The sequence below is a fragment of the Thamnophis sirtalis genome, unplaced genomic scaffold, assembly GCF_051295495.1.
Source record: "Thamnophis sirtalis isolate CommonGarterSnake01/CBP01778 unplaced genomic scaffold, rThaSir2_p1.2 scaffold_5, whole genome shotgun sequence".
In the NCBI taxonomy this organism is placed as follows: domain Eukaryota; kingdom Metazoa; phylum Chordata; class Lepidosauria; order Squamata; family Natricidae; genus Thamnophis; species Thamnophis sirtalis.
The window spans coordinates 105,058,991-105,085,763 of NW_028261385.1; the positions used below are offsets into that span (position 1 = coordinate 105,058,991).

The following is a 26,773-nucleotide window of genomic DNA, read 5'->3' on the forward strand; positions in this document are numbered from 1 at the left end:
AGAAAGGGGTCTTGGTGATCTCTACAAGAAGGACCACCATAACAGAGCTATGCAATTGACCTGGAAGTATTGGTCTACATCTGCAGCACAATATTAATGGAAAGAGATAAGAGAAGGAGTTTGCCTTACTCAAGGGAAGAGTTCCATAAAGCACCTTCTCTTCCCACATGCATGCTCTTAATATATGTGTAGAGTCTTTGAAGAAGGCATACCTAGTGAATCCTGCACTCGAATCTTAGCACCATTTTCAATCAGCAACTGGACAATGGTTTCACTCCCAGCACATGCTGCAAACGATAAAATGTGTTCCCCTAATAAAGAAAGAAGGAACATTGTTTTTGTTCAGTATTTAAGCTTTAAAATATCATTGGGCAACATATCCAAGAAAAAATAGTATGTACATGCACACATACAACCTATGTATAGATACAGTATATGTGCCTTACATATACATACATTGTGATAACATATTTATATTTCCTTACCACTGTACCAGTATTTTTTTTATTATTACACCACACAATTAGGAAAGATTCCCTTTACTCTAGTCTCCACTATCATTAAACTAATTCAAATAACATTTGAGAATGCACATTTCCCAACAGAATTGAAAATTAGTTGGAGTATAAGCAACCAGAAGAGGAATAGGATGGCAGAATCTGGAGATATCCACCTTTTATTCACACTCTCACTCTGGAGTGTTACAATTTACTCACAGTGAAGATTAATGAGGAGTCATTACCAAAATACTTGAAAATTGATCTATTAAGCATAGCTTAATTATGGTCTGAAACAGGTAATGAGGGGCCTCCCTAAGCATAGCATGGCCAATCTTCAGCTCCACTGCAGCCAACTGGGAAATCTGGATTTCTGTTGGCTGGTATTTAGCTGCTGTTGGGGAAAAAAGAGTCTCTGAATCAAAATACCAGAGGAAAGCAGAGGTGGAACAGCTTGCTAATAGCTAAAATAGATCCATTTATCTGAATTGTAGTGGAATTCAACTGAACAACATGACATCCTTAGGGAAAGTAAGAGGTAATGGCACATGGACACACACAACTTACTGCTAGGTCAACAAACATCTGCTACACTTGTAGTTCTTGTTCTATGGACTTAATTTTTTTTTAATACACAAAATCATTACTCTAATAGACCCTTAAAACCATATTTTCTCTCAAAATAAGCAACTTTAAAAACATCTTGAAGCTTCTTTTGAAAAAAAAAAAGATTCGGGAAGCATGAAAGCTGCTGCTCTTGTTCACTTAGCAGATCAAATTAGTTCTTGATGAGAATTCCTCCCTTGTTTGTACCAGGTTTAAATCAATGCGGCTTCCTCTAAATAGGTTAGGAGTTGGTAGCAGGGCTGTTAATTCTCCATTAAGAGATCTTCAGCACACTTCCCTCTTCTTACTGAGTTGTGAAAATGTGCAGATAAAAAAAGCTGTCCATCCCAGATCAGATCCATAGACTGAATTCCTGTTGTTATCATAGCATGAAAGATTTCCCAACTAACCTTGCCCCTCGAAGGAATCCTCCTGACCCCACTAGTTGCAAGTTAAGCACGTGGACCTTTAGTTTACAGAGGGATGATAGTTGAGAGGACTACTATGTTTTGGAGGAGAACACCTTCTGTTTCAGAGCAAAGTTAGTTGGAAAATCTTTCAGTGCTATAATAATAACAGGGATTCAGTCTATGCCACAAGGGACAAAACGCTCCTCCTTACCACAGTGTTTCTTCTACATATGCAAGGCACAATGCAAATTGCAGATTATTCAAACAGAAGGTTTTTCACTGCCAACATACCAAAATAGAAAAGGCTGTCATTTCTTTTCTTGAAAACATATCCAGTAGCACGAGGGCCATTTATGTCTGCTCCCTTTACAAGCAAAGCTTTCACCAGGCCCAGGTTTTTGTTTACCACAGCTATGTGAAGTGCTGTCTCCCCTGCAATACACAACATTAATTTTTTTAAAACCCTTGTAGCATATTGAAATTCCACATGTGTCCATTTGTGTGTACACAGGTATATGTATATACTGTATGTGTATATATAAGCATGCATAGTCATGTGTTTACATGAACTATTTCATCAGATTATCATGGCCTCTGGTGATACTGACTCCAGAAAGACATGAAAGGTTATCATCAGTTTTTTTCAACTCAGATTCTTTGAACTGAATCTATTGTTGGATCGAGAAGATCTATTAGCCACTGATCTTAACTAATAGAGCTCAGTTTTTCTTACAAAAATGGAGTCCTTGAGGAGATTTTTCCTGTCTGTTTTATTAAATCTATTCCCCCTCTCCTAAAATACACACCCCTAAAAGAAGCTGTCACCTACAGAAAAAGCTCTGCAACAAGAAGTAGTAGGCTTACACCAAGGCAAATACTGGCTAGATGTTCAAAGTAAAGCATAGGGCTGAAATAATTGCCCGCACTCTAGCCAAAAGATTGGGTTCTGGACCAAGATGGTATTCAACAGGTTCTGACCAGTTCTGATGAACCGGTTGTGGAAATTTTGAGTAGTTTGGAGAACCAGTAAATACCACCTTGAATTGGCCCTGCCCACACCTATTTTCTGTCTCCTGAGTCCCAGCTGATTGGGAGGAAATGGGGATTTTGCAGTAACCTTCCCCTGGAGTGGGGAGGGAATGGAGATTTCACAGTATCCTTCCCCTGCCACACCCATCAAGCCACACCCACCAATCTGTGCTACACCCACCAAACCACACCCACAGAACTGGTAGTAAAAAATGTTGAATCCCACCATTGTTCTGGACCACAGAGAATTTAGTCTGACCCATCATGTCTACAGAAATGTTATTCTCCTTTAATTCAGATTGCGCTATCTACTTCTTACTAGCTTCCTCACAGGATCACAACACAAAGAGGACACCTGTACTTCATGAAGCACAAAGTTATGATAATGTTGTTAAAACTTAAGATAGTGAAGGTTTTCTATTATTTCCCCCATCATAGAAACTGGTTATTCCTCTGGAAACCATGATCAGCCTCATCAATGTAGTTTATGGATTAGTATCTCATGAACAACATAAATACATATTTTAAATCACTTATAGTTTATATCAACCTCATGCATTTTCAAAGAAGTTCATCAGGGTTAAATGCAGAAGGGAATTGAATTTGATTCAGTGTTAGTTTGGAGGCTGGATTTAATTATTAATGCAATTGCAAAGTTAATTGCCGTTAAAAATGAATACCCAGGTTCTCATTCAAGAGTTTTAATGTTTAATGTGCTGCTTAATATTCCATCTTGAATTTCTTACAAGTTATTTCTCAGGGGCCCAGTATGAGGCAGTGGCAAAATGGCTGAACTGTGAAGTCCTTGATTCAGATCTCACCACAAGCTCCGTACATGAGAATACTAATCTATTTTGAATATATAGTGCTTTAAGTTGCATTATTACGTCCATTTATATTATGATATCAGCAGTTATACTTTTTATTCCTTTCAATAATAATCTCTAACATGAGATTAGTCTTCTTCTGTTTATTTTTACACTGAGAATTCTTAGCATTTTCATCAGAATTTCAAAAATGTTTTTCCACCAGAATCACAAACATTTCCCCAGAACTGCAAATTCTGTCAGTATGAAGCTTAGATTGCAGTGACTTACAAGGAGCCATTTTGCTGTCCATTCACATAATGTAGTTTGTTCCTAGTATTTGGTGTCATTTGAAAATTTGAGTATTTTGTTGTTCATGTCATATTTAAAATTGTTTATAGAGCAAGTAAAACATTAGCTTACAATGCATATCGGGTTCTCAAATAAACAAGACAAATTATATTCACAGTTGCACACACAGTTTATATGACAAGTTATTAGCCAAATTATATGTCTAAAATATATATCCTAAAACATGTTCAATATTTCATTGTTTCTGGGCACTGTGGAGAGAAATTGGATTTAAATGGTTATATTATCACAGTCTGTTATAGAATAAATGGGATTCATCTATAATGACTCTTTTTAACTGATATGCCATTCTTATGCTAAATAAAATATAGATTGAAGTGCAATCTTCTTATCGGAAAATCAGCTTCCATACAGTAACCCTACTGAAAAGGTCCACCATGCCCCATTATCATCTGAAGACTTGGAAATGGGCCTGAATAGTAATTTGAGAAAAATGATGGAACATCTTGCCATGAGTAATCCCTTATCTTATTTTCTATAGCTGGGTATCATGAAAAGACCCATTTCAATAGAGTTTCCATAAATATATTCTGGGATTATTTTTTCCCTCTGATTGTGAGCCAGAAGGTGACTAATTATGTTAACGGATGCTTTCTTCATTGATATTTTATTCAAAACATGAGACATAAATCCAATAATCATAATAATTACCAGCATACAGCTCAGAGGTCACAGGTTCATTCACAAGTTCTGGAGCTGCATTGATCAACAGCTGAGCAGCTTCTAAGTTATTATGTAAGGCAGCTACATGAAGAGCTGTCTCCCCAACAGCACCTACAAAGAGTATCAAAGAAAGAGAAGCTGTCATGACATTGCAATGATCTGGGGATGGTCCCTCTAGTGATAGCTACAACTATGACAATTATGTTTATAGGTCACAACAGACAGAATGTTGAACACGTCTATTCCTGGGATCTCTTGTTTGTGGCCTGATAAACGATGATAAATAAGAGAGATCATGCCATATGCCTTATGGATTCATGAGGGGCATTTTTTCCCCAGAAGGAATATAGCAATAGCAATAATAGCAATAGCAGTAGACTTATATACCGCTTCATAGGCCTTTCAGGCCTCTCTAAGCGGTTTACAGAGAGTCAGCATATTGCCCCCAACAATCTGGGTCCTCATTTTACCCACCTCGGAAGGATGGAAGGCTGAGTCAACCCTGAGCCGGTGAGATTTGAACCGCTGACCTGCTGATCAAGGAAGTTCAAGGCATTTAGTCATCTTGCTCCTTTCAGGATCTGAAGCTGTTCTTGCATATGCCAATCAACCACATTTCTACCACCATCTCCTTTTTGCTCCTCAAATTGTGCTTTCTCTTAATAGGTAATAGGGCTGTGATAAATAGGTTGGACCATTACCTCGTTCATGAAGGTCACAGGAATGGCTCTCTATCAGCTTCTGGATGGCTGAGAGATCATTTTCTTTTGCAGCCAGGAGGAGGGGAGATTCCCAGATCCTGTAGCAAGCAGGAACAAAAGGTAATCAGTTCAGAATACTATAGATTACAATTCACATATAAATATATTTTCATCTCTCTTGACGTTGTCATCATCATCAGCTCTTATCTTTCTAAACTAGGAAAATTATTATCTTTAATCATAAGGCAATGAAAAAAATCCCAAGAAATACAAATATATAAATGTAGATATCATTTATAACAAGTTATCTTCAAGCTCTGACATTTTTATTATGTTTTAAAAGGGGCAGTGTTATTTTGCCCATAAGACCCATAGATGGTAAAGGTATATCATTATAGGTCACCAATTTGGAAAATTAAAGAAGAGATCATTAGTTAGCCCAGAAGGTCCATTCCATTGTGTGATAGTCCATGGCATAGGCCGTCTCAGCCATGTTGCCTGCTTTTAATTTAGATTTTCTAAATTTAAAGGGGGCAGTGTTATTTTAGAATCGTTATTTCTGAAATGTGTATTGTTATTTCTCTTTTTACAGAATATTGAGGTACAAAGTCTTAGTTACTAATTGGGTAATAACACCATGGAGTGCCTTCAGGAATAGGTGTTTTTTTAAAAACATGGTAATTTATTGTTTTTATTTTTCTTAATACAGCTTCACAGGGATTTTTTCAAAAGCAACAAATCAACCGCAAACTAGCAAATGCAAAATGTCGGTGTCAGTCAATGCAGAATTAATGAATGTTGGATCAATACAGATACATATCACAGATACATACAAACCTATGCCAATAGATACATTATCTGAAACGTCTCTGGTGCTTCACTTTACACCACAATTCCAATTGTACTCTGCTTTCTTTTATTTTCTCAGAAGGTTCACTCAAGGTCTTGTGTTTAATTAGTCTCAGTCAGAATAATGATAAAAAGTTGCCCATCAGTAAATTTTGTGTAGCTCGGTCATAGAGCAAACTTTAAGTATGCAATAGTTACTTTAATAAGATGCATATCCTAGGAAAAGGAGACACCAGCATTTACATTTTGGTTCAAATCTACAGTGGTTCTTGAGCTAAAGAAAATGAATATTGCATTGAGTACTAAAATCTAGATTTAGAGCAAACCCTGAATATATATTTATGTGCACACTTTAAATTTAAACTTTAAAAAATGACATGGAACCTATTTAAGCCACCATTAATTTAAAAAGTAAGTGTAGATGGCTGAGGCATTCTCAATTGCTGGTTTATGTCTGTCGGGGGAAAGTACTCTCAATTTTAAAAACTTAATTTTTGATAAAATCTAAAGTGTTGAAATCCATGAGAATTTTTGCTTGTCTTATTGTACAGAAATGTTATCTATATTACAGTTGTTATTCACTTTTTACTTTAAGAAATTTGAGGCTAGCATAATCTATTTCATTATAGTCACTGTCACTCCATTACAAACTACAGAAATAGCATTTCATAAATATGTAAAATATTGCAAACTTTTATTCTAAGCCAATGGTAAATATTTAAAATCTGATATCTATCAGTTCTATTAAGCTTGTCTTAATTCTATCCCTACTAACCATAACAGATCTTACCTTGCTAAAAGTTAAACATATTTCTTAGCCAACCTCCAAGGCTTGACTTATAGAATCTATAAAAGTTTCATCTAGCTCACCACCAGGAGATCAATTTAGCAATTTCCTAATAACAGACACAGCATAAATAGATCATATTTCTGTGTAAAAGAAGCAATACATGGTCTACTGAGTCAGTGTTCCTCTTTTCATAAGAGCAAAGGTGCTGCTTATATGCAATTTTCTTGTGTCTACCAACTAAAATTGCTGATAGCATAAAATTAAATCTGGTCAGAGCTAAAACTCTTCACCATTTTAGCATCATGATACAAAACACATAAGCAGTTGGTCGGAAACTACTAATAACACCCAGTAAAGGGAAATATTTTGGGGTGACATTCAGAATAAGATCCAAATTCATTCTTTAATTGGATTCATAATATTATTCTGAAGAGCCCATTGATTCTGAAGAAAACTCATTTCTCTCCCTTTTACCTTTAAAACTATATTTCAGCCCTACTGGAAACCCAGAAAGAGTGGGGGATGGGGAAGAATCAATTTTAAACGAAAAGAAAATTATAAACCATGGACTATAACAATTAGGCCATTGTTTCCATCCCCTGTTCAATGTGGAATCCAAAGTACTCTCATTTGAGAGATGATTGTCTGGACTAAACTTGAACATATCGCTCTGATAATTGGTTCTGCTATAAATTCCTCTTACGATTAAGATTTTTTTTAAAAAAAATCAGTTAGAAGGTGGTTTCTTGTGGCTTAATACAGTTTATCTTGAATTCTGGAATTAGAAAGAACAGAAAGAACAGAGTTTCTATATGACATCTGTTGAGATATTTGAAGAGTACCATTACATTCCCTCACTCTTCCCAAGATGAAAAATCCACATCCTTCAAGCTCTATTTACAGTACTTTATTACTATCCAGCAGAACAAAGTTCATTTTCTTAAAGCTAAAGTTTACTCTATAGAATCATTATCACCATTAATAAAACAAGGAATCTGAGAAAACACATTTGGAAGTACTATATTAGCTAGGACACTATTATTATTACAGCATTTATATAGCCAATTTATATAGCCAACCTCTTGGAATTGCAATGGGCATCATTACAGTTTTCTCTCTTAGATAATCTAAAACTCTATGAAAAAGTAGAGCATAAGATGATCAGGTAAACTCACTCTCATATCATTTTTGGCATAATGTCAAAAGACAAACTCCAAAGAAGCAATTATATCAGACTGTTTAGACCTGTTTATTTGTAAGCCCTTGCATCTTTGTGACAGGAGGATCAGTCACCATATTCCTGAATCAGTGGTGGGTTCCTACCAGTTTGGACTGATTCGGCTGAACTGGTAGTGGTTTGGTGGCCTGGGTCACTGGAACCGGCAGCGACCCAGGACTACCACTCCACCGAACTGGTTCGGGTCATAGGCGCAGCCATCTTGTTTTTCAGTTCTGCACACGAGCAGAACAATTTTGATTGCACTGTGAATGCGCGGATGGTGTGCATCAAGCGCATGCAGCATACACTCTAGCAAACCGGCAGTAGTGCCTGCCGGAACCCATCCCTGTCCTGAATACAACCATCCCCTTAAGGTTAAATAATTCGATGGTCTGGAGCTCTACCCAAATTTCAAAGCACAAAAGAAGAAAAAAGAGAAAAAAATGATGGTTTTAAAGAAAAAAATCTTCTCAGAAACAGGATTGACAATAAAAGAGAAATCAATTAAAATAGCAAAAGGACGCTGAGATTACCTGAGAGATCCAATAGACAATAAGGTGTGGAGAGACATCCACAAAAACTTTACCAAGGAAATAAATAGAAAATTAACTCCACAAATGGCAAAAGAAATAAGTCTACGTGCCTTCTGGAAGGACACAGGTTGATATATGAAAATCAATAATAAAAAATAGTAATAATAGCTAAGTTTGATGATTAGTAAGTAGGAATTTAGTAACTCTTTAGGATTGCTTGCTTAAATAAATAGTTGATAATGGCAACAAGATATATTTCTATGTTGGCTGGAGGTGAGGAAGCTGGAAATAAGTAATAAATGATTTCGTTACAAACATTAATGATAATAATAATAATAATAATAATAATAATAATGAAATGATAACAGTTATAGTTAATGACATATGACTGGCTTAATATAAGGAATTTGGACGTAAATTGCAAACAATGATTCGGGGGGAAAAGGTTAAATAACTGTATTTATTTATATGATTAAGGTGATCAGACATCCTGATTTTGGCGGGACAGTCACGATTTATAACAATTTGTCCCGTGTCCCGGGGCATTTTAAAAAAGTCCCGATTTCTGGCTTTATGTTGAAAGCCCAGTGGATTTGCTTAAGAAATCCTAACCGGGGCAAGACAAAAGACACTCTATCTAAACCCTCTCTATGTCTCAGTACTTTCATTGAAGATATTAAAACGTTAAAGCAAGAAAACGGACCCCCACCTATTTTACTTAGTTTTATAAGAAAAGATGACCCAGTACCATAGAGCTCCAGGAAATACTTGGCTAGAGAAGTCGCAAGTGTTCCTTCCTGGATTTTCCAGAGGGGAGGGGCATGGAGGTTGGAGGTCAGCTCATGTGGAAAAAATGGTGGCAAAGTTTCTTTGAAAAATATTTCCCTGACTAATTTCACCATTTTAATTTACTCAGTTCTTTGTATTAACATTTACATCATTCTGGATTGGCTTGGAGTGCCTGCCTGCTGGTAAGTGAGCTGGGTTTTTTCTTTTCTTTTTTTAATGTATTTTAAAATAATATTTTATTTATTGTGCATAGGATTTTTAAAAATAGTTTTATTCTGTGTGGATTCTTTTTTTTAAAATTGTCTTAGACTATTTAAAAAAAGATTCTATCCAAAATAAATTGAAGTGAAACCATTTTTAAAAATTCTATGCACAATGCTTTGAAATATATTGTGCATGGAATTTTTAAAAATAGTTTTACTTCAATTTATTCTGTGTGGAATAGTTTGTAATGTTTTACTTCAATTTATTCTGTGTGGATTCTTTTTTTAAATTGTCTTAGACTATTTAAAAAAAGATTCTATCCAAAATACAAAATACCAGCTGCAGTTATTCACTTAAGAACTGTGGCAAGAAAGGTGGTATAGTGACCAAAGTTACAATGGCATTGAAAAAAGTGACTGATGACCATTTTCACACTTAGCGACCATTTTCACACTTAGCGACCATTGCAGCATCCTCATGGTCACGCGATCAAAATTTTGATGTTTGGCAACAGATTCGTATTTATGATGGTTTCAGTGTCCTGGGGTCATTTTAATTGCCTTTTGTGACCTTTTGACAAAGTCAAATGGGGAAACCAGATTCACTTATGTTACCAACTTATCAGCTGCAGTTATACACTTAAGAACTGTGGTAAGAAAGGTGGTATAGTGACCAAAGTTACAATGGCATTGAAAAAAGTAACTTATGACTATTTTTCACACTTAGCGACCATTTTCACACTTAGCGACCGTTGCAGCATCCTCATGGTCACGTGATCAAAATTTTGATGTTTGGCAACAGTTACAATTTATATTTGTAAATTATAGTTATGTTGAAATAAAAAAATATTACAATACTATTTTTGCGTTGTATGAAAATTTTTGTTGCTCCGTATAAAATTTTTAACCAAGCCCCCCCCCCCCCAGGTCAAAGGTGTCCCTCTTTACAAATCTGAAAATCTGGTCACCTTATATATGATAGAGTGTCCCACTATCTAAAAGGCTATTATCTAAAAGAAAGAGGGAAACCTATTCTCCAAAGTACCTAAAGGCAGATCAAGAAGCAATGGATGGAAACTAATCAAGGAGAGAACCAGCCTAGAACTAAGAAGAAATTTTCCTGGCAATTAAAACAATTAATGCCTGGAGTGACTTGCCTTGAAAAGTTGTGGGTGCTACAGCATTGAGGGTTTTTCAGAAGAGATTGGACACCCATTTGTCTGAAATGGTATAGGGTTTTCTAATTGAGCAGAGGGTTGGACTAGAAGAACTCCAAGGTCCCTTCCAATTCTGTTATAGGGAGGAGTTTGGTCTATGCTCTCAGACCCTGGATATTTGTGAGAAGAAAAGAACCAGCCTAAATCTATTCCAATATTGTTTAGTATAATGTTTGCAAGATTCAAGTAGAAAAATACAATATACCTCAATGCAGTAAGATATGGAGTATTACCTAGTCTGATTTATTTTGGATGTGCTCAACTCTCTGAGTTGTCCACTTTCCTTACAAAATTTTAAGAGGATCTATTTATCGGGAGAGTTGTGCGTGTGGAGGGGGGAAACAACATATTCTGTTCCAATGTTCAACTGCAGATAATAAAATAGTGCATAACAAGACACTGTGATTGTGAAGTTAGAAGCTTAAGCATTGAATGCCAAAACATTATCCCTATAATTATGCCCCATAAACTACATAAATAAAAGAAAGAAGCTAAATAAGTTGAGTTCTACAACTTGGTTGCCAACTGTAGTTCATTCAAATTCTATTAAAAAATGTCATTGCTGCATTTTATTCAAAGGAAAGAATACAGAATAATTTTCTCCAGCCTCTGGCCTGCATCTCAGTTTCAATCAGCACTGGCTAAGAAATTCTGGGAGTTGAAGTCCACACATCATAAAGTTGCCAAGTATGGGGAAAAAACATTGATCTAAATAGATAATTAAATGAATACATAGGAACATCATTTAATTTTACGTATTTTCCTGCCTAGGCCTCATAACTGAAAGACTCCCTATGGCTTATAGATCTGTAGGGCTTAGGAATAAAGGCACATTAGCAAGCAAGGGCCATTAGGTAAATTTCACTGAAAGAACAACACATCATTTCAGCAAGAATTACATGGGAGAGTTTACTTAATTTCATTCTTGTCTCTAATGCACAAACAACCCGGTTCTTGGCTGTTTCCCACTCAAATTGTCTAATGACAAAATACCAGTCTACAATCAATGGGTGTGTGGGAATAGCTGAAGAATGTCAAGTTCCAAGACCCGGAGGGATCAAGGTTGACTTCAGTTAAGAAAAACGGAACCTGTCAGAAAGGCAGCAGATCTACTGGGCCAAGTGCCACACCTCAGCCCTGATTCATGAAGCTCCCTGAGCTCTGTGCCAGCCAATGCCCTGAAATGAGGAAATGCCATTGGCACTGGTTCCAAGCAGGAGCTCAGGCTGAACTGAAGGCCACCCTGGCACTGATTCCTGGCGTCCTATTCCCTCCTGTTTTAGAACTATCAGAGCACGCTGAGGAGGTTTCTTTAACCCTCCTTCCATTTGTGAGAAAGGCTGATGTTAGGGCTCCTTCACTGATAGTGCCTCATGAGGGCTAGACCCATGAATTCCCTGAAAGGAAGGCAAGAAGCAGGCATGATGGGAAACCTGGTTTTGCTTATTTATTTATTTTCAAAAATTCCTTTTGAACATAAACTTGGCTATCAGCAAGATTTAGTAACTATCAAGTCCCTTTAAAGCAGGGAGAGGAATAAAACACAGCTGGCAAGAGGGAAATAGGATTCCTTCCTGAATATCCGCCTCAGCACCACTTTACATATAATCCTCCCCCTACCCCATTTATTTTAGGTTGTTCTTTATAAATAGGCACCACATTATAAATGGTTTCAGGAAGTAATGTACTAATCTGTATTATAAGACTTTAACATTTTAGTTAAACACATATATTCCTCTTCCTTTTCACCTTCCCCAAAGTTTAAATCTCCCTTCATGGCGCAGGTGGCACAGTGGTTAGGCTGCAGTACTGCAGGCCACTTCAGCTGACTGTTATCTGCAGTTCAGCGGTTCAAATCTCACCGGTTCAAGGTTGACTCAGCCTTCCATCCTTCCGAGGTGAGTGAAATGAGGACCCAGACTGTGGGGGCGATATGCTGACTCTGTAAACTGCTTAGAGAGCGGTATATAAGTTTAACTGCTATTGCTATCTGCCCTTCCTAGATTGTTAGAAAGCAACAAACAAATAGAGAGAGCAAAAAAAAAATGTGGAAGTGTGGGTGTGGATGTGTTTCTGATCAATACTCCAAGAATTTCCTAGCAGCAACAGGGGAAAATAGCCTGGAAGTATATCCAAAAACTAACTACCAATCATGAGATTTGAACCTCCCGTATTGTCTTCTGTGAAAAACAATGGTAACTGTTTTGCAAAATAGGCTAAAATGGAGGCTGTGCCTGACTCTCTCCTATTTCCTCTGTAATCTTTTTCTATCTGGTCTCTATCAGGTAGAAATTCCAATGCATGTTATAAAAGCAGAGGATGGGTTTTAAAGAAGTATCTTCTTCCTTGCATTATTTATCTCTTAACTGTATTGCAATTTAGAGACAAATGCAAGGGAGAAGATACCCATTTAAATGTATTAGAAATAGCTGTACTGGAGGTGTTCTGTTAAGATACAACCTGTTGTGCCTTAAAATAACTTATACTGTAAAACTACTGTACAGGGCAGTGGAGTTGCCATGGTAATGGCTTCACAAGGTAGCTCCCTCTGGTAAGGGGTAAAATCCAACATTAAAAATTAGATTTGATCTGGACATTTCCCTCCTATAAATAAACATCTGGGCAACGCCAGGTTATAAACTAGTATACAACAAAAAGAGAGTCTCAGGCTGTGGTCAATGTTTCCTATGGTCACTAATGCCTAAAATCATTCAATCTTACTTCTAAGTTTGCCTGGCGTTATCACTTTTCATGGAAACCTGGACAAAATCAACTTGGATTAATCATATTTTTTTTTCAGAATAGTTCTTTGTATTGCACGCACACCTCCCTTTGATAGGCAGCACTGAATGCTGAATGCTATTATTGAGCAGATAAAAAAAGATAATGGGTTTGTATGCATTCTCATGAAGTGTTATAATGAAATGTCTGTGTGTGTGTGTGTATGTGTGTATGTGTGTGTGTGAGAGAGAGAGAGAGAGAGAGAGAGAGAGGAGAGAGAGAGAGAGAGCAGCTCCTGACGACTTTGGCTGGCACACAACATGAGAAGCAATTCAAAAAAACAACAGAAAAGGTAAAAGAACAGCCAGCATCTGAGCATTCAGCAACAAACAAACTCATAAAATCTTACAAGGGAGCCAACCAGTCTGACCAAGAAAAGTTTACAGGGACCTTTAAAAGAAACTCAAGGTGGGGGCCATACTGATCTGGGGTTGGGATGCTAATTCAGAGGGTCAAGTAGTGATAAAGAAGGTGTGTTTCCTGGGACCCATTAGGTAACTGTGAATGACAGGATTCAGAGCACACCCACTTAATCTATTCAGAATAGATGGCCAGAAACAATAGGAATTAGTTAATCCCTCGGATACAATGATGTAGTAATAACTACCTCCAAGTTATTGCTACATTGTAGAAGAAAGAATGGAAATAAACTACAGAGGCCCAAACACAATTAGTCTATATGCACAAAAGGTTAAGAACTCACTGCCCAAGAACCACAGTTTCTCAAGCTTCCTGAGCTGCAGTGAGCTAAATGCTCTTATAAACACAAAGCACAGCATCTTCTACCACATTATCCCTCAGTCACCATAAATGAATTCTGAGAGTTGGAATCCACCTATCTTAAAATGGCTGAGGTTGAGACACATTGTGCTAACACACATACCGGGGTCCTTCCTCTTTAGGGTGTTTATTTATAGAGCCATCATTTACCTTTATGCAAATGGAAAAATACCAGAATTTATGTTCATTTGGGGTTGAGTTGGGTGAGGGAGCAGTGCAACTCTATGGCACCATAACCAACTCCAGTTCACACTGACCAGGGCAGAATATTGGTAGGGAAGAGAGCCGTATGTAGAATTTATCTTCCTAAATCAGGGGTTCCACTCAATTTGTGGGTATGCATTCCAATTTAAGGGAACAGGAGAGAATGATGGATACAATGGTGGGTTTCACTTATTTTTACCACCAGTTCGCCCCGCGTGCGCACGCTTGCTTCACACACAATGCACCTTCTGCTCATGGACCCAGCCTTCCCTGCATATGCTTTGCTCATGTGTGCACCTTCCTCGCATGCGTCTGGCCTCAAAAAATGGTTAAATAGGATGGCATAGAGCCAGGGCCCACCCATGATCTCTGCTACCAGTTCACCCGGACCGGTCCAAACCAATTGAATGCCACCTCTGGATGTATATTAGTTTCAAGCTCAAGTTAGATCGAATCCTTTTTTAGAGCAACTACAGATCTTGGAAATCCAGAACTATTTTTTAACTAGATAGGCAGTATAACAATAAGCTACATTCTATCAAGTTCATGCTCCATCACAATCCATTTTAGTAGTCCCAAACTGTCCCAAACTTCTTATAGACTTCATCCCTGATGTGTTTTTCTCCTCCTAGTTCTGATCTTTCAGAATCTGCTGAATGTCTGAGGATTTTAAAAAGGCAACAACAACAAAGCAAGCTCATTAAAACGATATATCATACCGTTCTAATTAACATTTAATATAAAGAAGAGGAAATGTTCCCCGTCTGCTTTTAATTATGGGGTTTTATGGGAGAACTTGCCATAGGAATGACAATGTTTATTTTCACATATCATAAAAATGAATAACTTGCAGAAAGGTAATGAAGATGATGGTGCAAACTACAGGGGTAATAACAATAATTATGGATATACTGAATTATTATTCTTTTACCTCCTGCTAGAGATTCTTCTCCTCGCTTCCCCTTCAATTTTTGGACATAAAGCCAAGTTGGAAAACTTACATTGATGCATTTTATTGTTTTACTTAGTGACTTAAAATCAGAAGGAATCCAGTGGCATCTTTTTTGGACTAAAATTTTATTAACTGGCATTAGCTTTCATGAGCTCCACTTCACTTCATCAGAAGCACAAAATGATATAATCTCTCCTACTATATTATCAATAATTCATCTTTTCTGTTAGATTGGAACTAATATTTTGACTCAATTCATTGCCGCTGGTAAAGTCTGATTTTTCTTTTTCTTCCTAATTATCTACAACCAGAAGTAGTCTAATTAATGATTCTGTTATATAGAAATACCACATCTTTTTTTAAGAGTTTAAAAAGATTTCCCCATTGAGAAATTGGATGATGTCATGGACATATCCTACGTAGTTTTGCAGTTAACAATATCAAAAATGGCTTGCCATTGCCTTCTTGCAGAATCAGATTAGAAAAGATTAAAATAAATGTGAACATGCCAACCTTTATTTGCTGTCCTGAGTAGCAAGAGGCACCAAAGAAGATTGTCAAAGCTTTTGGCAGAGGTTCATGTCTCCAACAGTGTTCTGGGAATTGATTCTGCCCAACCAAAGCCAAGATTTTTAAAAAAGGTAAAGACATGCTTGAACAAGCTCAACCTGGGATGACTACATGGATCCTTCTATGTAATTTTCTTGGCAGCAAATCAATAGTGGGTCACCATTGCTTTCTTTTTCAACTCCCCAGCCTCATCCAAATACTAACCAAGCCCCAAATGCTTAGCCTTTGGCTGTTAGCCAAATTTGACTGGGTCTTGCCATTTGCATGGGGAGAAAGACAAGAGTTTTGCAGCTGAAATCCTCTGCAAGGCGACAGAATTACCTAACATGCAATTTTTCCCAGGTCCCCTGCTAACACAGACCTTTATTATTACTTGCTTTATTAATGAGATCAGCTTCTTTACTGCTTTCCTTACCTACTTATCATTTATAGTGGGCTGTTAGTGACAGAGTTTCCTCCGCCAAAGGACAACTTCAACGTTAATAGTCCTTAAAATTTCATAGTGCATAAGAAGGAGTAGCAGAGCTGATAATTTGAAACTTGTTTTCCATTATCTACTTCATGCATTCTATCATTTCCTCCAAATTTCAAACCAAACTGATAAAAAATGTGTCAGTATTGCAAGTATAAATATACTGAGAACTGACACAATTACTTTTCTTACCCTGATTTTTGGAACACATATTTCTGTCAGTTCTTTTGGCAAAAGCCACTAGTTTGCTGACATTAGGGGCTTTGCTTCCTAAGCTATTAAGATTTTCTTTCTCCATTAAAATCTCTTGAGGTAACTGCTTTCACACATGTTCAGCCTCATTTTGAAGCTAAAATGTTGCCATAAGTATAGATTTGAAGGTAAATTCTATCTTGCACTAAATTCAAATACACTGGAGGAAACTGGACATAAGGTGGGATCAGCAAGGTGACTATGATGAATAAGCTGCAGCAGCCATTTTGAAATAGTCAACCTAAGTTCTTTTGTCTGAGAATAGAATTTCTCTTTTGTTGAACTCTACTTTTCTATCTTACCAACCTCAAAAAACTAGAATGGCTTCATGCCACAAAGCAATATCCAGTGTTTCAAATATCTGCTGATTTAAGACCAGTTTAAGCTATATTATGTTGGCTCAAATTCCACAGAGGAAGAAAGTGAAAGCTAAGCAGATTTTTACGACGGAATATATATTTATTTAGAAGATAAATATTTCTGTAAAAATTTATGCATTACACAAGCAAACCAGAAATTAGTTTTTACTACACAAGTGCACTATAAATTTCAGTGCATGTAGGATCTCTTTGAGTCGGTTTTAATTCCTGTCGACTGCCTTCAGAAGTCCCTGCAGTTTTCTTGACATGGTTTTTCAGAAGTGGTTTGCCCTCCCCTCTTTCCTAGGGCAGAGAGAAGGTAAGTGGCCCAAGGTCACTCAGCCAGCTTTGTGCCTAGGATAGAACTAGAATGCACAATATCCCAGTTTTCTAGCCTGGTGCTTTAACTACTACACCAAAATGGCTTTCAAAATTAATAAATTAAATAAATTATAAATTAAATATTTTTTTAAAAAAATCTACATTCTATACCTAGATGTATCTCTAAAATATCTTTGTACAGTTGCAAGAAAAAGTATGTGAACCCCTTGGGATTACATGGAGTTTTGCATGAATTTGTCATAAAATGTGCTCTGAACTTCATCTAAGTCATAACAATAGACAAACACAGTCTGCTGAAAATAATACTACACAAACATTAGATGTTGCCATGGTTTAATTGCACATAACATGTAAACATTCACAGTGCAGGGAGGAAAAAGTATGTGAGCCCCTAGCCTAGAGCTAATTGGAGCCAGGAGTGAGCCAACCTTGACTCCAATCAGTGTGATGATATTGGATGTGTTGCTGACAGCTGTTCTGCCCTTTAAAAACACACACCTGTTGTGGGTTTACTGGTTTCAAGAAGCACTGTCTGATGTGAACCATGCCTCGCAGAAAAGAGCTCTCAGAAGACCTACGATCAAGAATTGTTGACTTGCATGAAGCTGGAAAGAGTTACAAAAGTATCTCCAAAAGCCTTGATGTTCATGTGTCCACGGTAATACAGACTGTCTACAAATGGAGAAAGTTTAGCACTCTTGCTACTCTCCCTAGGTGTGGTCGTCCTGTAAAAATGACTGCAAGAGCACAGTGCAGAATGCTTCATGAGGCAAAGAAGAATCCTAGAGTGTCAGCTAAAGACCTATAGAAATCTCTGGCACATGCTAACATTTTTGTTGACATATCTACAATAAGGAAAACATTAAACAAGAAAGGAGTACATGGGAGGACACCATGGAGGAAGCCATTGCTGTCCCCAAAAAAATATTGCAGCACGTTTGAAGTTTGCAAAAGAGCACCTGGATGTTCCACAGCACTACTGGCAAAATATACTGTGGACAGATGAAACCAAAATTGAGTTGTTTGGGAAAACACACAATACTATGTGTGGAGAAAAAAAGACACAGCACACCAACATCAAAACGTCATCCCCACTGTAGAACATGGCGGAGGGAGCATCATGGTTTGGGGCTGCTTTGCCGCCTCAGGGCCTGGACGGATTGTTGTCATTGATGGGAAAATGAATTCCAGAGTTTATCAAGACATTTTGCAGGAAAACGTACGACCATCTGTCTGCCAACTGAAGCTCTGCAGGGGATGGGTGATGCAACAGGACAATGACCCAAAGCATACAAGTAAGTCAACACAAAAATGGCTTCAACAGCACAGAATACGCCCTCTGGAGTGGCCCAGTCAGAGTCCTGACCTCAACCCGATTGAAATGCTGTGGCATGACCTTAAGAGAGCAATTCACACCAGACATCCCAAGAATATTGCTACACTGAAACAGTTTTGTGAAGAGGAGTGGTCCACAATTACTCCAGATCGTTGTGCAGGTCTGTTCTGCAACTACAAGAAATGTTTGGTTGAGGTTATTGCTGCCAAACGAGGGTCAACCAGTTATTACGTCCAAGAGTTCACATACTTTTTCCTCCCTGCACTGTGAATGTTTACATGTTATGTGCAATTAAACCATGGCAACATCTAATGTTTGTGTAGTATTATTTTCAGCAGGCTGTGTTTTTCTATTGTTGTGATTTAGATGAAGTTCAGAGTACATTTTATGACCAATTCATGCAAAACTCCACATAATCCCAAGGGGTTCACATACTTTTTCTTGCAACTGTACATTTGTTTTAAGATGGATTCTAGGAAACATTTGATGAGGAATGCCAGTTGCATAAATAATAGACTGAATTAACTTCAAAATGATAAACTGTTTGCAAACTCTTCCCTTTCAGTCTTTCAAAATAAACTTAGCAATAGTGCTTGAAAAACTAGTTTAGTGAAGGAGGAGTCCTTTGCTTCCCAGAAATACTTTCTGCATGGAAACCAACTCAAGTATGTATTCAGTAGTATTACATGGTAGATTCTTCAAGAAAGTGTACCAAATTATTGTTTGTAGCTGAGTAAATCATGCCCATTAGGTGTTCAGTATATTAGACAAATAGAAAGCAAATAAACAGAAGCTTCGTGCTAAGGAAACACTCCTTCTGCAGTCTGACCCCTAGTTAGCAGAGCTGAACAATTGAAGAGGGCTAGGTTGGTCCAACAGCTATCATAAAATGGGTTTATGGGCCTCAGGACTTCTTATGTGCCATACTGTTAACAGCATTAGAGTAGCAAAATTTTTATGGCCAAACTTCTATGAAGGTAAAATATAGTTCAACATTAAACCATGAAGCAAAAAGTACTGATTTTCTTACCAGATTCTCAATTGTATTTCATGAGAATTTTATCAAATTTGAAATTGCTTCACTTCAGATATCACAATATTCTCAGCAGCTTATAAATGGACACAGAAGTCAAAATTATTTTCTTACGGCAAGCAGACAATTTCATCATAAATATACAGTACACTAAGATTTCTCATCACTACCTTCTCATTGCTCAAGGATGAAAGCTCATTATACAGTGCTCCACTTTTTTTTTCAACATCTTAAGGATGGAGGTTAAGGTCGAATGAAGTTCCACTTTAAAATGTCAATTCCTGTCCAAAGCACACATGCCAAATCTGTTTCCCAATATCTGAGCCTTCCAAGAAGATAAACCCAAAATATCAATGAAAATTGGTGACTCAGCTCCGATTTTCATTCAGCCAGTTCCCGTAATTGGCCACAGGACCCTCCTCAAGTTATGCTGGCTGCCTTTCTCCTCTCTCTTTTCAACGCTCCAGGTATCTCTCCTTCAGAGGCTGATTATTCTCACTGACTCCCCTTCATAGGAGAACAATTTGCTGCTCAAGGAGAGATAAGTATTCGCAGGAGGGGGAGAAAGGGGGAGGCAATTCCACCGCCTCTTCCAGCGTTATGGATGATGGTGAGTACAATCTGAAATGCATCACGGCACCCAGTCATTGCACGAAATATGTCCTGAGAGCACATTGCCCAATCTTGCAGCAAAATCATTTGGCCAAACCATCACTGTATATCTCTGAGGGCATAGAACAGGCAAGGCAATATTGCTTTGGCTCTTATTTAGAAATTCCTTTTACCACAAGGAAGCAGTCCGGGTTGATACGTATGGGTATGTTTATTTGTTTGTTCGCTTACTGTATTTCATTAAATGAGTCTAGAGCAGGGGTGTCAAACTCACAGCCCGTGGGCCGGATGTGTCACACACTGGCCACAGCCGGTTTAGCAAAGGGGGGGAAAGTCACAATACCTCATGTGACGGCACCGTGATGACACAAGTACGACACTCCTGGTCTAGAGATTCTGTGATGGTCACATTATTCAAATCTACCATTTGCTGATGGAAAATACTATACAAATATTCCTTAACTTAAACCGCTTAGTCGCTTAGTGACCATTCAAAGTTACAACGGATCTCCTCATTGAACTACTTGTGACCTGATTTTGAAGCTCTGACAGCCGCCATTTCCCCATGATCACATTTTGGATGCTTGGCAACCAACCTGCATTTATGACTGGTTGCAGCATCCCATGGTCATGTGACCATGACTTACAGTGGGTTTTTTTGCCACAAACTGGTGTTTATTTTTGTTTTCCATCCAAAAAAAGCCCATTGGCTAAAATAGATTCACTTGATGAATGCAACATTTGCAGTGCACGTGGCATTCACTTTACTAGTATCACAAAAAAAAAGTTGTAAAAACAGTCACATGGTAACCCATTTAATGACTGTAATTCTGGGCTCAATTACCATCATTCGTCGAGGATCATCAGCATATCCTTGAATTTATGCTCTAAATGAATAAAACATTGTTTCCCAACCTTTGAGACATTTGGAGATCTGAGAAAAGCTTGCCAAAATTTGCTGAAGGGGTGGAGTAATGATAAATGATTTACAAAATAACTGCCACGCGGGACAAAATAATAATCAGTCTACCAAATGTTCCTTTCTACCTTGACTTATTTAGGTTATGTGGCACACTCCAAGCACAAGCCATTGGGCATTAAGTACCATCCATCATTTACTTTCTCAGAAAGCTTGAGGTACCCATTTGAGGCATAGAAGAATTATTTGAAATATAGGTATGGAAAAACCTTGCTTTGCTGCATACCATCTTCACATATTTAATTTGTATGTAAAAAGAAACAGAAGCAAAGGAATCTAACAGGCATCAGAGTTACCTCAAGATCAGAATCTTAACTGAAGACAGCAATAATTAACTTAAGGCTTGTTAAAAGATGTATGTTTCTTAAAACATACAATATTTGTATGATATTGTATGAATGAGGACCCAGATTGTTTGGGCAATATGCTGATATTTGTAGACTGCTCAGAGAGTATTATAAAACACTATGGAGTGGTATATAAGATTAAGTGCTATTGCTATATTTGTCTTTTTTTTCCTGAGTGTTGTATCTTTGAATCTCCTGTAAGGTAACCCCAATTTTACCTGTGATGGTTTCCAGAGTTGTGTGACAATGTCAAGATCTTGCCAAGGAGAGGGGACCCTATCAGCAACAAATTGCCCAAAGAGTGACTTTTCTCTAAATGTCACTGCATAGGACTTTAGATGATGATGATTCAGATGAGATACCCACCACATCTTTCTGTAAGGCAACCCAAATAAATGCTTGACCCATTATAGCGATGTGAGAGTCACCAACCTGGACGCACAACAGGGGTAATTCTATGATGATTTTGGTAGTTAGAAGAGATGGAGGTAAATCTGCCACTTATCATTTCTTGAATAGGGGCATTGGTGACACTGAAGCAAGTTATCAGACACATATTCGGATGGCAAATACCTACAATATAATAATGTTTAATCAATCACACTGAAAAGCCTCAAAAGGATAAAGAAAATATGCCAAACTATAACGAAACAAGCAACAAAGGAAGGGTGAGAGAAAGGCCTCTATTAAGGCTCCCTTAATGTAAATAAGAGATTAAAACCAAACTTTCCAATTTATCCAAAAGATTTATCTGTCACGCACACATTCTCAGACAAATTCACTGTCTGTAACTGTGGCTCTCTCACACCTCAGCTGTCATCTTCGACCCACCAATTCACACTTGGAGAATGGATTGAAGCAATCCCACCAGCTTTCCCACACTCTCAGCTTGGTGTTTCCTAGCAATTCTGTAAAACAATTACTTCCTCCAGATTCAGAAATGAAACAGAATGAGCTCTTGATGTTGTCAATTCTTGTAGGGAGTTTGACACAAAGGGGGAGTTTCCATTGGTGTCACTCTTCAGAGAGTTTGAAATTTTCACATCTGCTGTGTAAATAACACAATTTTCCAATAGTTCTAGCCACTGCCCTGATACCATCTGACTCCACTGGCAGAAGCTTGGGTCATTCTTTGTGGATAAGATGGCACAATTTGTGGCAGGTTTGTGGTCAGTTTGGATAATCTTTTACCTAGAGTGCCTATCACACCATTTATCAGGATCTGTTTTGTTTCTTTTTGCCAGGAGAAGCAGATAAATTCTAGGATCTGGTTGTGCCATTACTGGGCCATTAAAGCTTCTCAGAGTGTCTTCTGCCTGTAGCCACTCAGACCATTAACATATTTCATTGGCAGGTGGGATCTCTTACCACCTGAAAGGAGACAGTAGTGAGATCTTTGCTCAGGAAATTATCCCCATGCAGTCCTTTGTTGAATAGGTCACTTTTCATAGTGTCCCTTCTTTAGGAGGCAAGATGGATCCTTCTTACTTAAATTTGTTTGATATATATGAAGTAAAAATGACATGAACTATTTGAAAGTATTGCAGTTTTGGCTATTGCCTTCTTCAGCAGCTCTGATGCCAGAAAAGGATGCTGTTCTCCAACATGACAAGCATAATTTATTGACTTTTTGTCTTGTCAGAACAACTGACAGCGGAAACAGAAATCTTGCTTTTTAACCTTTCAGTTTTGTGAATTACTCTACTAAATACATTTTTTCAAGAACAAACTGAACGTTCTGGAATTTAGAACTGAATTGTCTGATATGCTTTTTAATCCCCACCTCAATATTTGAAACATGTTTTTTTAAAGCTTGTCCTTTATTTCTATTTTTGTTGTAGAGGAGCAAAATAGAAATAATCCTTCTGACATGTCCTCAAAGTCTAAATATATATAGTGGCAAATCTGATTCCAAAATGTTTCAGACTTACAAAGTCAAAACACTCAAGCAGACCTTGTGTGTACAAATTTCTGTTTTATATGCAAAATGTGCAAACTTTAGGAGCATATCTTATGTCTTTTTTGATTGGGGCACATGCATGAAAAACTCTCAGAAAAGGAAGCTGTTCTAAGGATTTTAAGCTTCACACTCCAGTTTACTTTGTATCATAAAGATCCACCCTCCCCTCGTTAAATGAAACTGGCAACGCTATTTTAGAATCGTAGGATAAGCAAAGAGGCATATAAAGTAGGGGTTTTTGTCTTGGTGAATTACAAATGACCCCCTCCCCCTCAGTTACATGCACTGTGTACGTTCTAATATTTATTAGCATTAGATTAAGATTTCAATATCTAGAATCAAGGCTTATTAAAATCAGTATGGTGACAATTATGCAGTGAAATGAGCTCCACATTTTACAATCTTCTCTGAGACTTCAGTGCAATCTTTATTTAAAATTTTTGTTTCATTAATTTGCAATTCTCACCATACATAGCTGCTGTGATAATGCACCTAATTTACTCTTTTAAAAGCTGTTCCATTTGAATTCCACTTAACAGAAACAGAAATGAGCACTTACGCTCAGAATAATTTTGATGGCAACCACATGAATTCCCTTTTTAATACAGTCACATTTTAAGGCCAAAAGGTGGCAGCAGAGATCTGCACAAGTCACCAAAGTAATTTCCAGAATGAAAGGATTTCTTTGAAGTCTTCTGGTTATGCACTTAGTAACCATCAGTGGATGAGATCTATTTTTCTCACAGGATTCATATGAAATGAAAATGATGAACACACACCAGTCTATTACAAAGGGCCTAAGCCGGGTATCGTAATGCTAAACTGGAATTGGATACTATGGGTTCTTGTAGATACTTTATTACTTTTCTCTATAATAAGGTCAGTGCACTATTAGTGATGATGGTACCGAGGAAGATAATGAAACATCTTCAAGATGAAAATCAAGGTTAGAGAAAATTAAGAATCCAGAAAATTCAGTCGTGAGCTATATTTATTCCCTATTATTGAAACTGGACTTCCAATTCCATGGAACTTTTCATTCACTACAAAAACAAAAACAAAAAAAAACACATCCCCATTCATGTTGAGAAGAATTTCTGCCTGGGTCTTAAACATATACAACATGTCTCCAGCCTCTGAAGATTGAATGATTAGTTTAAAAACAGTGCCTGAACATGATACTTTGAATATCTAGGGGCACATAGACAGGATATAAACATTTGTCAGGCTGATGACTGGCAGGGGTGAAGGCTGAGTTAATTTTTTCTATTAAAGAGAGGGATGTAGGGAGCCCAACTGTAGCAGATGCAGTGGCAGAGCCTGGGGGCAGAATCAAAAGAGGAATCAGCCTAGAGTTTCTACACTGCCACAATTGAACTAACTTAAACCCTTCTGGAATTCTGTTAACTCTTACCTACCACCGAAATAGAGCTAGCCATTAGTTGAGTAGACGTTACACCATTGTAAGAGCTGAGGTGGCGCAGTGGTTAAATGCAGCACTGCAGGCTACTGCTAGATCAGCAGTTCAGCGGTTCAAATCTCACCGGCTCAGGGTTGACTCAGCCTTCCATCCTTCCGAGGTGGGTAAAATGAGGACCCAGATTGTTGGGGGCAATATGCTGACTCTCTGTAAACCGCTTAGAGAGGGCTGAAAGCCCTATGAAGCGGTATATAAGTCTACTGCTATTGCGATAGGCATGAGCAATAAATCAGTTTAATTGGAACTTAAGGTGTGGTCCTGGTCTTTCTCACCTAACACCAGCATACTTAACACATCGCCTCTTACGCTCCTCTACTTTAGATAGGTTGCTTCATGCCAGCATACTTCCATTATGAGAAGCAGCCAGTAGTGTGCTGGAGCCAGCTTGCACTGACTCACAGGAGCTGATTGTTAGATTTTCTAGGATTGCACAGGCCTGATGACAACAAAGGTGACACTTAATGCCTAGCATGCCAATCAGCGGTTGTGCAATTAGCAGCATGGTGTGGCAATGGAGCCAGCAAGAGTGGTTTTTAAACATTTAGTGGTAAACCACTGGAACTATGCCACAGTGTATAAAGTGCTTCATCTGAATCAATGGTTATTTACTTTTTAATAGCCAAAATCTACTTCTCACTATTGCTTGTCAATTTACTCTAAATCCTGCCATTATGCAAACATATGACAATAAAAGAGGCCTTTGTTCAACGGACATAAGCTGAAGAGACCAGCCCAAATAATTACAACTTACTGGGCACGTTCCCACCATTAGCACTCTTGTGAGAAGAAGAAAAAAATGCCTTATTCATCTTCTGGCCTCACATTTCTTTCTCATATGTGCTAAGATCCAGAATCGCACAAACTCCTTTAAAACAAAATCTGGAGCTTCCTTAGTTGCATTCTGAGTCAAGGTTGAGTCAAGGGTGACTCAGGCCAACCTTCCATCCTTCCGAGGTAGGTAAAATGAGGACCCAGATTGTTGGGGGAAATATGCTGATCCTGTAAACCTCTTAGAGAGGGATGTAAAGCACTGTAAAGTGGTATATAAGTCAAAGTGCTATTGCTATTTAGTATTAAAATGTCTTTGTGAAGTCTTTCAGGCAGACACTTGGCAAACATTTCTCATAGTTCCATAGAGATTTCAGTTTGCCAGAATAAGAGTTTGCACATTTCAGACAAATTCTGACACATTTTTATTTTTTATAATGATTAGTTTGCATTTCCCCATACAGGATTTGTTCAAAATGCTGCCCAGCTGCTACTACACTGGCAGAGCTGCTGCTTAAAAGAACTGATGAATGCACACCCTTCCCTTTTCTCTGTAATTAGCATTATTGTCCAACAAATTGACATTGTTTTGCAGACCTGTGAAAACTATTCAGAATTCTGTTGCTTTGTTCAGAACATTTCAAATTGTTAATTTCATTTCTAGTTCTTAAAGTCGTTCATTCATTCATTCATTCATTCATTCATTCATTCATTCATTCATTCATTCATTCATTCATTCATTCATTCATTCATTCATATATTCTAGCACCAGCAGACTGGTTCCACAAATTGTAGAATATCACTGTTGTGGTTGTGATGGCTATGGTTAATAGTTATCTCTGCAGATAGTTTTCCAGTATTT

General features: G+C 37.7%; 1 protein-coding gene across 1 annotated transcript in view; it reads right to left on the bottom strand.

Moving 5' to 3' along the window:
- The window catches only part of LOC106554113 (transient receptor potential cation channel subfamily V member 6), an 87,185-nt gene that overhangs the window by 33,476 nt on the left and 26,936 nt on the right, over positions 1-26,773 (bottom strand). Inside the window, exons 2-5 of the mRNA XM_087716399.1 lie at positions 5,085-5,182; positions 4,372-4,494; positions 1,805-1,945; positions 213-311 (exon numbers count right to left, since the gene is read on the bottom strand). Of these exons, the coding sequence (XP_087572525.1) occupies positions 213-311; positions 1,805-1,945; positions 4,372-4,494; positions 5,085-5,182 (461 nt within the window). The remainder of the gene's footprint in view (positions 1-212; positions 312-1,804; positions 1,946-4,371; positions 4,495-5,084; positions 5,183-26,773) is intronic.